Consider the following 12,674-nt stretch of genomic DNA (forward strand, 5'->3'; position numbering starts at 1 on the left):
AGCTTATGAAGAATTTGACACAAGTTTAAAAGAATAAACGGAAGCTAAGTTATAGAGAGAAATGCAGGGGATGGAAAATGAACTCTTTGTATGAAAAAATGATGGGAAAGAAAGTGTGAGGAGAGAAATGGAGAGTGGAGAGAATGATGGAGATGAAGTTACTTTTCTCTCTTGTTGGAAAGTGAAGAGAGAATAAAAAATTGAGTTGGCAAAAAGGGAAATAAATTTTTTTTATTCATTTAATTTAATATGTTGTCTTTAATTTTTTTTATGCGAAAATTAACTATAAAAATAAAATGATATATTCACTTTAACATTTTTCCGTCTCCCACCTAACATTTTTCACTTTAAGGAAACTATTTAGGAAGAGAGATTATTTTTTTATCAAATTTATCCAATATTTTGTAATTTTATTAATTTTAGCATAAATTATTAACCTGAGTCTAATTATAATAATCATCCAAATATTTAATTTTTTTTTTTTGCATTTTAAGAAAAAAAATTTTCTTCTTATTCTTTAAACTTTAATAAATATTGAGTGTATTAAGAGTGCTAATAATCAATTTATTTATAGTTCAGAATATGCTTGTGTTAGATTTCTAGTCTTATATTTTTTATTTTTGGTTGAATTGAATGAAGTTAATTTTTTGATAAAATTAAAAAAAAAAATTGTAGGAAAGAAAAGTTGTAAAACAGGGGTAATAAAATAATAATTAGTTTCATAAATTTATTTAATTTAATGCCTACCATGTAATCTACCTACATGGCACTCAAAGTTTATATAATTGAATTAAAGGTATCATTTCATTACATATGATGAATTGAAACTCATGAATATCAAATTAAAAAGTTAATTTTAAATTGATCGCATGGAGTTGATAGCTGTGTACCTCTTTGGAATACTAACAGGTAAAATCGGGGTGATGATTGCTCTTCCCATTCTCATCTCGTTGAGATCGGGCGATGATTGCTCTTCCCATTCTCATCTCGTCGAGATCGGGCTTGGAATGAAAACTTTTCTGTGCAGGGAGTGAGGCCGGACAAATATTCTGGGGCAAATTTTTTCTTTTTTTAATTTTAATTTATCATTAAACAACAAAATTTATTTATTAAAAATTAAATTATAAGTTAGAAATACAAATCAGCAATATAATCATAATAGTAAAATTTTAATATTTAAGTACTTGAGTATATTAAAATAAAAAAATAAATTTTTAATAAAAAATAATAATATATTATAGTGTGGGTAGGTTTCAAAGATTCGGAATAGAAAAATCTAATCTTATCCCCCCTCGCTCTGCACAATATAAAAAATAAGATGAGATTACAAAAAATTAATGGAGTGTCCAGCGAGTTGGATTGAAATCAAAAGCATCCATAGTATGTATTATCTAAAAGCCAATTCACATTGATGAATTGTCTTTATTTTTCAATTTGATTTTAGATTATGTTTGATAAAATGTAATGTAATGCATTGTGATTAATTATTTAATGCATTAAAAGTTATAATATGCAGTAAAGTAATTGTCACTGTATTCCTATATTTAGTTATAAAATAAAAATATAAGCAGTTCAATATAATGATAATTTTAATTTTAATATTTAGTTTATGTATAATATTAATAATAAGTGATAACGATTATAGTAATTAGTAATTAAGTGGTAGTAGTGTCTAAGTGGTTGTTGTATTGGCAACAATGGTGGTTAGATATTGGCGGTGGCAAGGTGAGGTAGTGGTAGTGATAGTGGTAGTGGTAGTGGTAGTGGTAGTGGTCAAATGGTGGTAGAGGTGGCAATAGCTAAGTAGTGATAACGATAGTCAAGTGATGGTGACGGTGATAACGATGCTAGTAACAGAATGGTAGAGGTGGTGCGACAAGGTAGGGATAGTGATAGTGACAATGGTAGTGGTAGCAATGCTGACCAAGTAATATAAGTTCATAATAAATAAATTAAAAAAATAATTATGATTATATCTATTTTTATATGTAATGATGATTAGTTACTTTAAATATAATTGATTACATTTATATAATTGATGTTCTATTCCATAACATCAAATGTTTTCGTATTAATAAATGTAATTAAATGTATAATATAATTGCAATATAAAGACATCTAAGAATATATATATATATATATATATATATATAACTTGGTTTTGAAAACAAGTTAATTTAGCTGCATATAGTTTGACTAGGGTTGCTTTATTATATACTAGTTATAACATATGGTTTGAGACTTTGAGTTCTCTATATAATACTCTAATTCTGATGTTACACCAAATTTTTTCATCTAATATTTTAAGTCTGAGGAGTATGTTAAGGAAGTCTGTTGATTTGAGTTTAGTTTATCTGTTTTTGTTAAGTTTTTTTATTATTTTAATAAATAAATAAATAATTAAAAAAATTAATTAATATATCGCATAAATTAAGAACAGCTATCTGCCACCAACTCGGGGCCAATATTACGCATCCCCCACATGGCCATCCTTTTCTAAGGTCAATCATGCATCTCTTGAATTTATGCATAATTACTTTTAATTATCACTTAATTTTTCTTTGAATAAGGTAAATTTTGAATTTATGATATGTTTTGAATAAAATTATTATTTTATATATTAATTATAAGAGAAAAAAAAAATTAGTGAATTTTATTGTCCGTCTATAATTTTTTGATTTATAGAGATTGGAAAAGAAAGAGAAGAACATGAGAATGATTATAATATTTAATATTATTATTTAGATTTTATCCTTTTTTTAATAAAATTAGGCATTTTATTAGGCTTTGCATAGGCTTAAATTTGTTATGGAATTTGGGAAATTATGCCAAGCCAAATTTTATTGTCGATCAAGATCCGGTAGCTAGTTTGAGTTGGGATATCAATAATACATTGCCAACCTAACCAAGCGTCTATGCACACTTCGTGGAGAGCATGGCTTTATTTTCCGATCACTCAGCTCATCCTCTGCCTCTGACTCACATAAAAAATTGGCACAATCATAAGAGTTCTTCAATCCAACAATGGCTTGTCGATGGAACATGTGGAGGTCGTCTTTTCAAAAGGATAACAAACTTTATCAAACCAATTAGACTACAAAGGCATGCGCATGCTCACAGAAAATGCAGAGAAGACAAGTTGCACGATAGAGAGACTGGTATTACAAAATGAATAACGTGGAAATTGTGACTTATTTACTGAATCAAGTAAGCTGGTTTTTATATACATCAGAGTAGTTAGGCAGGAAAGAAAAGAAGAATTAGTTACAACAGTCAAAGTCAACAAAAGTTTGCTAACAGAATAAATAAAACTAATTTCTTAATTCTCTGGTAAGACCCCCCCGCAAGCTGGAGAAGAATGTATATCCAACATTCCTAGCTTGAGCACCAATGTTTGAAAGGGTGAGACTGCAAGAGCCTTGGTGAAGATGTCAGCCAATTGAGCAGAAGAGGCCACAGGAAGCAAGTGAATCAATCCGGAAAGAACCTTCTCTCTAACAATATGACAGTCAAGTTCTATGTGTTTAGTTCTTTCATGAAAGGTGGGGTTAGCTGTAATATGAAGAGCTGATTCGTTGTCACAGTAAATGCTAGCAGGCATAGGATGAGAGACATGAAGATCTTTTAATAAGTAAACAATCCACTGAATTTCACAAGTAGTAGCTGCAAGAGCTCTATACTCTGCTTCTGAAGATGATTTAGAGACAGTGGTTTGCTTTTTAGATTTCCAACTGATGAGAGAATCACCAAGGTAAATACTGAATCCTGTAACAGACCTCCTCGTATCCACGCAACCTGCCTAATCTGAGTCACTAAAGGCTTTGAGATGGATAGTTGAAGCAGAAGGAAAGAACAAGCCTTTACCAGGAGAACTTTTAATGTACCTCAAGACCCTGTGTAGAGCTTGAAGGTGTATCTCAGTAGGTTTAGAAAGAAATTGACTGAGTTGCTGAATGGCAAAAGTGATATCAGGTCTGGTTGTAGTGAGATAAAGCAACTTGCCTACCAATCTCCTATAAGAGGAAGAGTCAGGTAATGGATCTCCTAAATTATTGCTAAGTTTAAGATGAGAATCCATTGGTGTTGTAGCAGGTTTGGCAGCCAAGTACCCTGTATCAGAGAGAATTTCCAATGCATATTTTCTTTGACAGATGGAAATTCCTGCTTTAGATCTTGCAATCTCTAATCCCAAGAAAAATTTTAAGTAACCTAAGTCCTTGATTTTGAAACAATCATCAAGAAACTGTTTGATTCTATTAATTTCATCAATATCATTGCCTGCCAAGATAACATCATCAACATAAACTAAAATGGCAGTAAAAGAGCTATCATGTTTATTAACAAAGAGAGAATAGTCTAATTTGGATTGACTATAACGACAGTTGATCAGCTTTTGAGATAACTTGGAATACCATTGTCTACTAGCTTGTTTAAGACCATATAAAGACTTTTGAAGCTTGCAGACTTGATTTGACTTTGAAGAATTGAGACCAGGAGGGAGAATCATATAAACCTCCTCATCAAGCTCCCCATGTAGAAATGCATTATTGACATCTAGCTGTTGAAGATGCCAATGGTTAATAGAAGCCAAGCAACAATCTGATAGTAGTGAGTTTAGCAACTGGGGAGAAAGTGTCAAAATAATCCAGCCCTTCTGTTTGAGTATATCCTTTAGCCACAAGTTTGGCTTTATACCTCTCAATAGAGCCATCTAACTTGTATTTTATCCTATAAACCCATTTGCATCCAATTGGATTTTTCCCAGCAGGTAGATCAACAAGAGACCATGTATTATTTTGCTCAAGAGCAGCAATTTCATTGCCCATTGCCTCTCTCCAGCATTCACTCTTAACAGCTTGGTTATAGGTCTTAGGTTCAATGTGAGAAGTTATATTAAGAGTAAAATGAGAATGAGAAGGAGATTGAAGGAGCGGAAGCATGTTGATTAGTTCATTGGAGCATTGAATTTCAAAAATTTTCTTCTAGGGTTACATGCTTCATGCCACATCTCTTATGTGCCTAACTAATTTTAATGCTCAATTGCATATTAAAACACTTTTAATATGTGTTAGGATCTATGTTTGCCATTCAAGATTGTGAATTAACAAATTAATTCATTTAAACCCTAGTTTAAAAGAGGAGTTTGAGCACTAACCTCTTTGATGCACTATGGATGTGATTTGCACCTTTAGGAAGCACCTAGGATCGCAAGTGTTATCCCTCTAGCTTGTCCACACCAAGATCAATAATGGGCAGCCCCCAATTTGCTTCTCAAGCCTTTGCCAACCAATTATAAATTAGATTTTTGCCTTTAGAGAGGTAGTATGTATGTATAGGACACTAGAAACAATTTCTATCAATTTTAATTCAAAGGATTTTAAGCAATTCTCTTTGAATTGATAAGACAAGATGAAGAGGAGAGGGAAAGAGGTGTGCCGCCACACATAAGAGAGAAAGGAGAGGTGGCTAATTTTTTTTTTTTTCTTATAACTTCTCTTTATATAATTAAGTCAAGTAATCACTTAAACCCTATGCTACATGTCACCACCACATTGTATTTTATTTTTAATTGACTTAATTATATTAAGCCAAGTGTCAAAGCTAGACTTAATCTTAACTTTGATCAACTTGCATGATAGGAAGACAAATGGCAAACTTATATGATGCCATGTGTCACCATCTCATGGTGCCACATGTCACCATGTGAAATGACCAAATTACCCTTATGTTGTAATTTTGAGTTCTCAATCCAAAATCATTATTTCTCCTCTTCAAATCAATTTATATCAAATATAAATTAATTAATTAATCTCCATTAATTAATTTTCATAATTAACTTCATATTTAAAAACTTGAAATATAAATTTAACTTATACTATACATCCAATAACCTAGATTTGGTTTTAAACCATGCTAGGGACTTTGCAATCTTATTACAAATCAAACCTATTTAATTAATCAATTAAACTCTTCAATTATTCAATTAAATCACATTTTACTTGGTGATTAACTTGTGTATGTGTGTGACTCACTAGGCTCATCACTAATTGGCAATGAGATATGATATTAACTCTTAATATCATCGGAACTCTTTCTTATCATAAATGATTTCTCTAAATCATCTTAGGCATCTCATAGACCATGGTTGACACCCAGCATAGAGTGCCATGGCCACCCAATCAGTAATAAGAAATACCTTAAATGAACCTTTAATCATATATTTCCAAGCACTAGAATCTCTCTGTTACAAAATCCTAATTCGAGCTGGAGTCATGGTTTATGTCAAACCCCATTTGCTATGAATATTATGTTCTCTTTTAATTTCAGTTCTTGATTAATTAGATTTTCTTATCAGAAACACTTTTCTGACTAAATCTGTCTGTCCTGGCCAGGAACTTGAAACATCAAGAACAATTAAATAAATATAGGATTTTATCCATATTTACTTAGGGTAACAGATTCCATCTTGATCAATACTTAAATCCATATATAACTAGTAGGAGCCAACACATGCCCATATACCCATACACAGTACAAGTATGAAAGTAGTATCAAACTCAAACCACCTATATACAAGACACCCGTATTGTCTCAGGTCTAAAGATTATATGCAATCGATATGATATATGACAATGCATTGACAAGAGTAAACTCCATGTGCTTGTCATATGCGCCATCGTTCAAATTTACTTATCATGTATAAGTGCCTATCTTGTTTGTTATATAGCATGAGACTCACCATTTCATCTTATTTATATCTCATATAAATACCTTGGAAACAAACATGAATATAATCTTTCTGGATAAGTCATGCCCTGTGTGAAGTATCCTCGATTGTGAACCAATTTATGATACTTTGTGCTAGAAATATCACACTCATGTTCTTAACAACTTAAAAATAGAATTTCTAATAAAATATCAATGGACCTTTTCTATTACACATAAATACATTATGTAAACGGAAAAGTAAAATTGCCTTTTATTAATAAAATATGTACAAGATATATACTAAATGATATGCTCTAGAGCATAATACTAACAGAAAACTGTTCATATGAAAGAACAGATGAAAAAGGATACTTGATACCTGTAGATGAATGAGTTGATGTAGTTGATTGGGAAAGATTGTAATGGTAATCTTGAAGATAAATAGGTTGTCTTCTATCTAGTGGATTGTCCAAAGGGAAATAGGAATTGAAGAGGATGAAGAGGAAAAGTATTTTCATGAAAAGAAGGACAAGAAGGAAAGGAATAATCAGTAAATGATGTATCATTGACCTGAGAAAATGGTTGAACAGACTGAGTTTGAGAAAATGGAAAAACATATTCATGAAATTGAACATGTCTAGATATAAAAATTTCCCTAGAATTAATATCCATCAAAACATAGCCTTTAGTACCAAATTTGTAGCTCAAAAACACAGACTTTCGAGCCCTTAGATCCAATTTGGATCTGTGAGCAGAGATAGTAGAAGCAAAGCAAAGAGAGACAAAAACTTTAAAATTGGTATAATCAGGGATTTCATTATAAAGAATTTGAAAGGGGGATTTTTCTTGAAGAAGTGGAGTGGGAAGTCTATTTATCAAGAATACTGAATGAAGAATAGCATAATTCCAAAAAGTTTTAGGCAACTTGGATTGAAAAATTAAAGCTCTAGCTATGTTAAGGATATGTTGATGTTTTTTTTCAACAATTCCATTCTGTTGGGGTGTTTCTACACAGCTAGTTTGATGAAGAATACCTTTGGATGCATAAAAATCATTCATAAGAAATTCAGGACCATTATCACTTCTTATGGTATTGACTTTAACATTGAATTGTGTTTCAATCATTTGAACAAAGGATTGTAAAAGAGACCTAACTTCAGATTTGGCTTTCATCAAGAAAATCCATGTATGTCGTGAAAAGTCATCAACAACAGTTAGAAAGAATCTGTGTCCATTTATTGAAGATATGGAGCAAGGACCCCAAGTTATCATTATTATTAACGTACTCATGGAATGAAAATTACCTGTTCAGAAAATCATAATGAAGTTATCAACCCACTCTCAAGTAAGTTATGTATATTAATTTTTGTGAATTTTTAAAATTGATCGGCATAATTTTAGATTTTTAGTTTTATTTAAAATTGTATTAAAGTTTAATGAATTTTAAAATATAATATTATATTAGGCGTTTGATGTGAGAAATATAGAAATAGGAATTTCTTTTTAATTGGTGAATTTTTATGGATTTTTTTTTATTTGTGAAGAACTAGTTTATATTAAAAATGTATTTTTAGAGGAAATTAGTTTATTTTGAGTTAATAATTTTTTATTTATATATTATAATTGAACTATTATTGATTGAAATAGAAAGATGGAATTGAAATGATTCCATACTAAATTATTATTATTATTATTATTCAAGATATTAAAAATAAATGCTAGCTTGATCAATAGTAAGCAGTAATGTTAGTGGTTGTATGATTATATAAAATAAATTATTGATAAATTTATTATTAGATATATAAAATTCATATTTACATATTAATTACAAATGAAAATTCTTTCATATATGAAGTGATACAGACACAAAATGCTTGCAAACAATTAAATTCAGAAACTCATAGTTTTAAAATATAAATATGAGATCCAATCTTATATTTAAATAAAAGCTAGACTTATCAGATTAGTGATTATTAATTTTAGAGTTTTAGATTGAGCTAAGGCTATCCCAAGTTTAAACAGTACATCTAAAAAATATAATATAATATAATATAATCATGTGGATTTGTATGTAAATTTTCAAGATTTCAAGTGAAGAAGGTTAATTTCTCAAACCAGAGGCAAAGGTTATAATATGCTTTTGATTATAGAAAAATAAAGAGCACAAATATACATGGAATATATGTATCTAAGGACCCATCCCTAAAAAGATATGAAAAATTCACACAAAACATAAAATGAGCTAATACAAAGCAAAATAAAATTTAATTTTAGGAAGAAGGAATTGACTGGGCACAAACTCGAAGAAAACATCTCAAAATAAAATCAAAGCAAAAGCTACGCATGCAGTAACAGAAAATGCGCAAGAATTGCAGTCCTGATACTTGAGTACCAAAATCACTCCATTTGGCTGTAACACATCCACCAACACAGCATCCAAAGCCAAATGCAGCATTTGCTCACAGCACCATTCCATAGTTTGCCAGCTCATCACCTGCCAAAAAAAAAAAATTGCATTTGAAATAACATTCAACAATAATTTTGAAATCATTTTAGCTTTTGATGCAAGATATAATATGATCAAAATATGTCAATACGAAATAATACAAAGTTGAAAATGAAAACCAATTACCAATGGTAGCGAGCATGCACAAAGCACGGTAGAAAGGTAGTTTTAGTAGAATCATCCTCCCATTCAATATCTTTCCACCATTGTTCCCCTGCTCTAATATCAACTTTGCATCCATTTGCGCTGCTCGAGTTTAATGGCAGCTTCTAAGCTGTGGGCATTCATTTACTTCGATTTTTTCTAGAGAGGGAAAGGACAAGGCATTGGGATATATGCTTTTCAGTTGTGGTAAAAAAAGCAACCTGAGCACTTGGAGTTTAAAAAATGGGTTAAAATTTTCATCCCGAGCTTGAGCATCATCTAACTTTTCAACACTTATTATCTCTTCTATATGCTTGTTAAAGGTCACTTGCAATTTCTTCAAATTTGGAGCTAGAATAAGCCATGTCAGATCCCTCAATCTGAGGTTTTTCGTTAAAGTCAATGTATGAAGGCTATTAAAGCATGTCTCCCTTAAGCTCATCGAGTTGCCTAGACCTCCAGCTGCATCATGTGTTTCTATCTCTTCCATTACAACATTGACTCCCAACTCTTCTGAATTACTTCCACCAATTATAACCATCTCTTCTAGATTCTTCATATTTGCCAACCACCAATGTTGAGAGATTGTGGACTTGGAAACAAATTAAGCCATAGAGCTCGAGTACAGTTGAGTAATGTGTGGGCGTTGACATAACTCTGGAGATCTGAGACACTTCTTATTGTACTGCTCAATTCATTCAAGTGTTCCAAACATTGTAGCTCCTCTATTAGCATGTTCTCTTCCCTCAATATATTATCTTCCAATTTTTCGACCCAAATAAAACCAACGTTGTACATTTTCAAAACTTGCAATGATGATAAACTGGATATGACTCCCCTTGGAATCATATTTAGCTCGAAATTACCCACCAAGTTCAGATATTTCAGATTTACCAACATTTTCAACTCAATTGGCAATTGACTTATCAACGTCCATGACAGATTAAGATATTGCAATGAGTTCAATTTTGACATTCCTACCGGCAATTTTTTGATATTAGTACTTGATAGGTCTAAAACGGTTAGTGTACCCATAAACTGAAAGAAACCATCACTGATCTCACTCAAATTACGATTATTGCTGAGAAATAAAGTCAAAAGATTAGGACATCTAGGAACTTCACGGATTCTCTCGAAGGAGTTTGCCATCAAGGACATCCGCTTGATACTTCCCATTTTCCAACCTCCGTACTGAGTTAATTGGGCACCCGCCCACAAAAACTTATGTTTTTCTTTTTCATATTTACATGCTATCAACAAAGCCATATCACGAATCACATCATGCATTTTCACATGTCGGCCTTTCTCTTCCAATAAACATGCCCCAATGAGAGTGCCAATTATAGAATATGCCTCATTGCGAGCACAAAAATTCTCATAAATCCAATAATGTACCAAGTCATCTTTCTCAATTTCAAAGTCTTCCGGAAATAAGGAACAATATAAGAAACAAAATTTAACTTTATCACTAAGCAAACCACATAACTAAACTTCAATCTTACAAATACCTCAACCTCCATGTCTTGAATTACCTCATCCTCCATGCCCGTAAGCTTGAGGTGGCTTCTAAGTACCTCAAGAGCATGCTCCCATTCTTCCTTTGTAATTTTATCGCCATTGCTCGCTAATGGTAATGAGTGCGATTGGCAACCCACTACACTCTTTAGCAACATCTTGAGCCAGAGGAACAATATCAAAATCAATATCCCCAACCTTCTTCTCAAACAACGCCCAAGCTTCTTTCCAAGCCAAAGGTTCTACTTTATCATCTTTTCACTTCCATTTGCCCGCTTACTCGCAAGAGCGTGTTGTTAATACTATCTTGAATCTGTTATGTCTAGTAGGTAGAGGAACCACAATCTCTTCAAGGTCAACTCGCAGCCATATGTCATCTAATAATAATACAAATTTCTTTCTACTCAGTACATGAAATATGTCTTCCGCTTTCTCACTGAGGCTTTTCTTTTCCATTTCTTATCCAAAAGCCAATTCTTTTCCAAATCGCCTCTTGAATCTTCTCGTGTTTCAAATCTTTAGAAACCACACCAAATCACAACATCAAAATTTGTTAGAAATGATTAATTGCGTAAGTCATTTTTATTGAACTTCAAAATGCTGAATATATAGAGTTACAAAGAAAGCTAAAAATAGCATAGCTAAAAATAGTGACCACAACTCGCCACTAACAACTTCAATAAAATATAAACTAACTAGCTAAAAATCAGCTAAAGACTGTGACATACAAAAGACCAAAGACTGTAACCAACACACAAATAACAAACAGATCCTTGATTCAATTAACAACATTCTCCTCCCGAATCAGAACCGCATATTCCTAATTTTTCCCCGAGAAGCTCAAATCGCTAACATGAAGTGACTTTGTAAATATATCCGCAACTGATTTTCCGCTTTGCAAGACACTAACACCACATCACCGCTTTTTCGACTTCCTCAAGTAATAAAACTTGATATTAAAATGCTTAGTCCGCCATGAAATACTGGATTTTGAGATATGGCTATGGCAGCTTGATTATCCACAAATATCACGTTGCTTTCATCTTGCTTTAGTTGCAAATCAACCATAATTTTCCTTAGCCATAAAGCTTGATTAGCAAAGCACTGCTGTCGCTACAAATTCCGCTCCGCCGCCGATCGAGCCACCATTTCTTGTTTCTTTGAGCACCATGAAAACACCGACCTAAAAAGTGAAACAAAACCAGAGGTGCTTTTCATATCGCCAATGGACCGCCAATCACCGCGTAATACCCATGGAGTTTGAAATTGACTTTTGTCGAACTTGATACCAAAGGTTTGAGTCCCTTTGAGATACCTAATCACACGCTTATCGCCATCATGTGCAATTTACTAGCACAATTTAGAAACTCGACAAAACACTTACAAAGATACAAGATGTCGTCTTGTCGTAAGATACATTAAGCATCCAATTAGGCTTCTAAATACTCCTTCATCAACTCTTTCACCCATCTTCTTTCTCAGAACTTCTCCTTTTGATTCATTGGAGTGTTTACACTTTGCACTCATCCATTCTCAACCTTTTCGTAATTTCCTTCAAATACTTCTTCCGACATATAAAAACTTCATTCGACCTTGCTTGATCTCCAATCCAAGAAAGTAATTCATCTCACCAAGGTCCACATGTCAAAGACCTTCATCACCTCCTTCTTGAATACTTCAACTGCATAACATTATTTCCTCGTGATAAGCAAATCATCTACATAGAGAGAGATGATTATAATGTCGTAACTGCTTTCTTAACATACGATTTGATTCACTTAGGCTTTTTCAAAGCCTAGTT

At 32.2% G+C, this 12,674-nt stretch overlaps 1 protein-coding gene across 1 annotated transcript; it reads right to left on the minus strand.

Moving 5' to 3' along the window:
• Positions 1-9,913: 9,913 nt before the first annotated feature.
• On the minus strand, positions 9,914-10,976 carry LOC131183352 (probable disease resistance protein At1g15890). Its single transcript, XM_058154141.1, has 2 exons — positions 10,933-10,976; positions 9,914-10,826 (listed from the first exon to the last, which is right to left on the minus strand). The coding sequence occupies exons 1-2, from the start codon at positions 10,974-10,976 to the stop codon at positions 9,914-9,916; spliced, it is 957 nt and encodes a 318-aa protein (XP_058010124.1).
• Positions 10,977-12,674: the final 1,698 nt, after the last annotated feature.

Source organism: Hevea brasiliensis, chromosome 1, assembly GCF_030052815.1.
Source record: "Hevea brasiliensis isolate MT/VB/25A 57/8 chromosome 1, ASM3005281v1, whole genome shotgun sequence".
Classification (NCBI taxonomy): domain Eukaryota; kingdom Viridiplantae; phylum Streptophyta; class Magnoliopsida; order Malpighiales; family Euphorbiaceae; genus Hevea; species Hevea brasiliensis.

Coding starts and splice junctions, on each gene's coding strand:
- LOC131183352 (XM_058154141.1), bottom strand. CDS start 10,976: ATGGCGATAAAATTACAAAGGAAGAATGGGAGCATGCTCTTGAG. Junction 10,827..10,932: donor AATGGGAGCATGCTCTTGAG/GTACTTAGAAGC, acceptor TGGTTTGCTTAG/TGATAAAGTTAAATTTTGTT.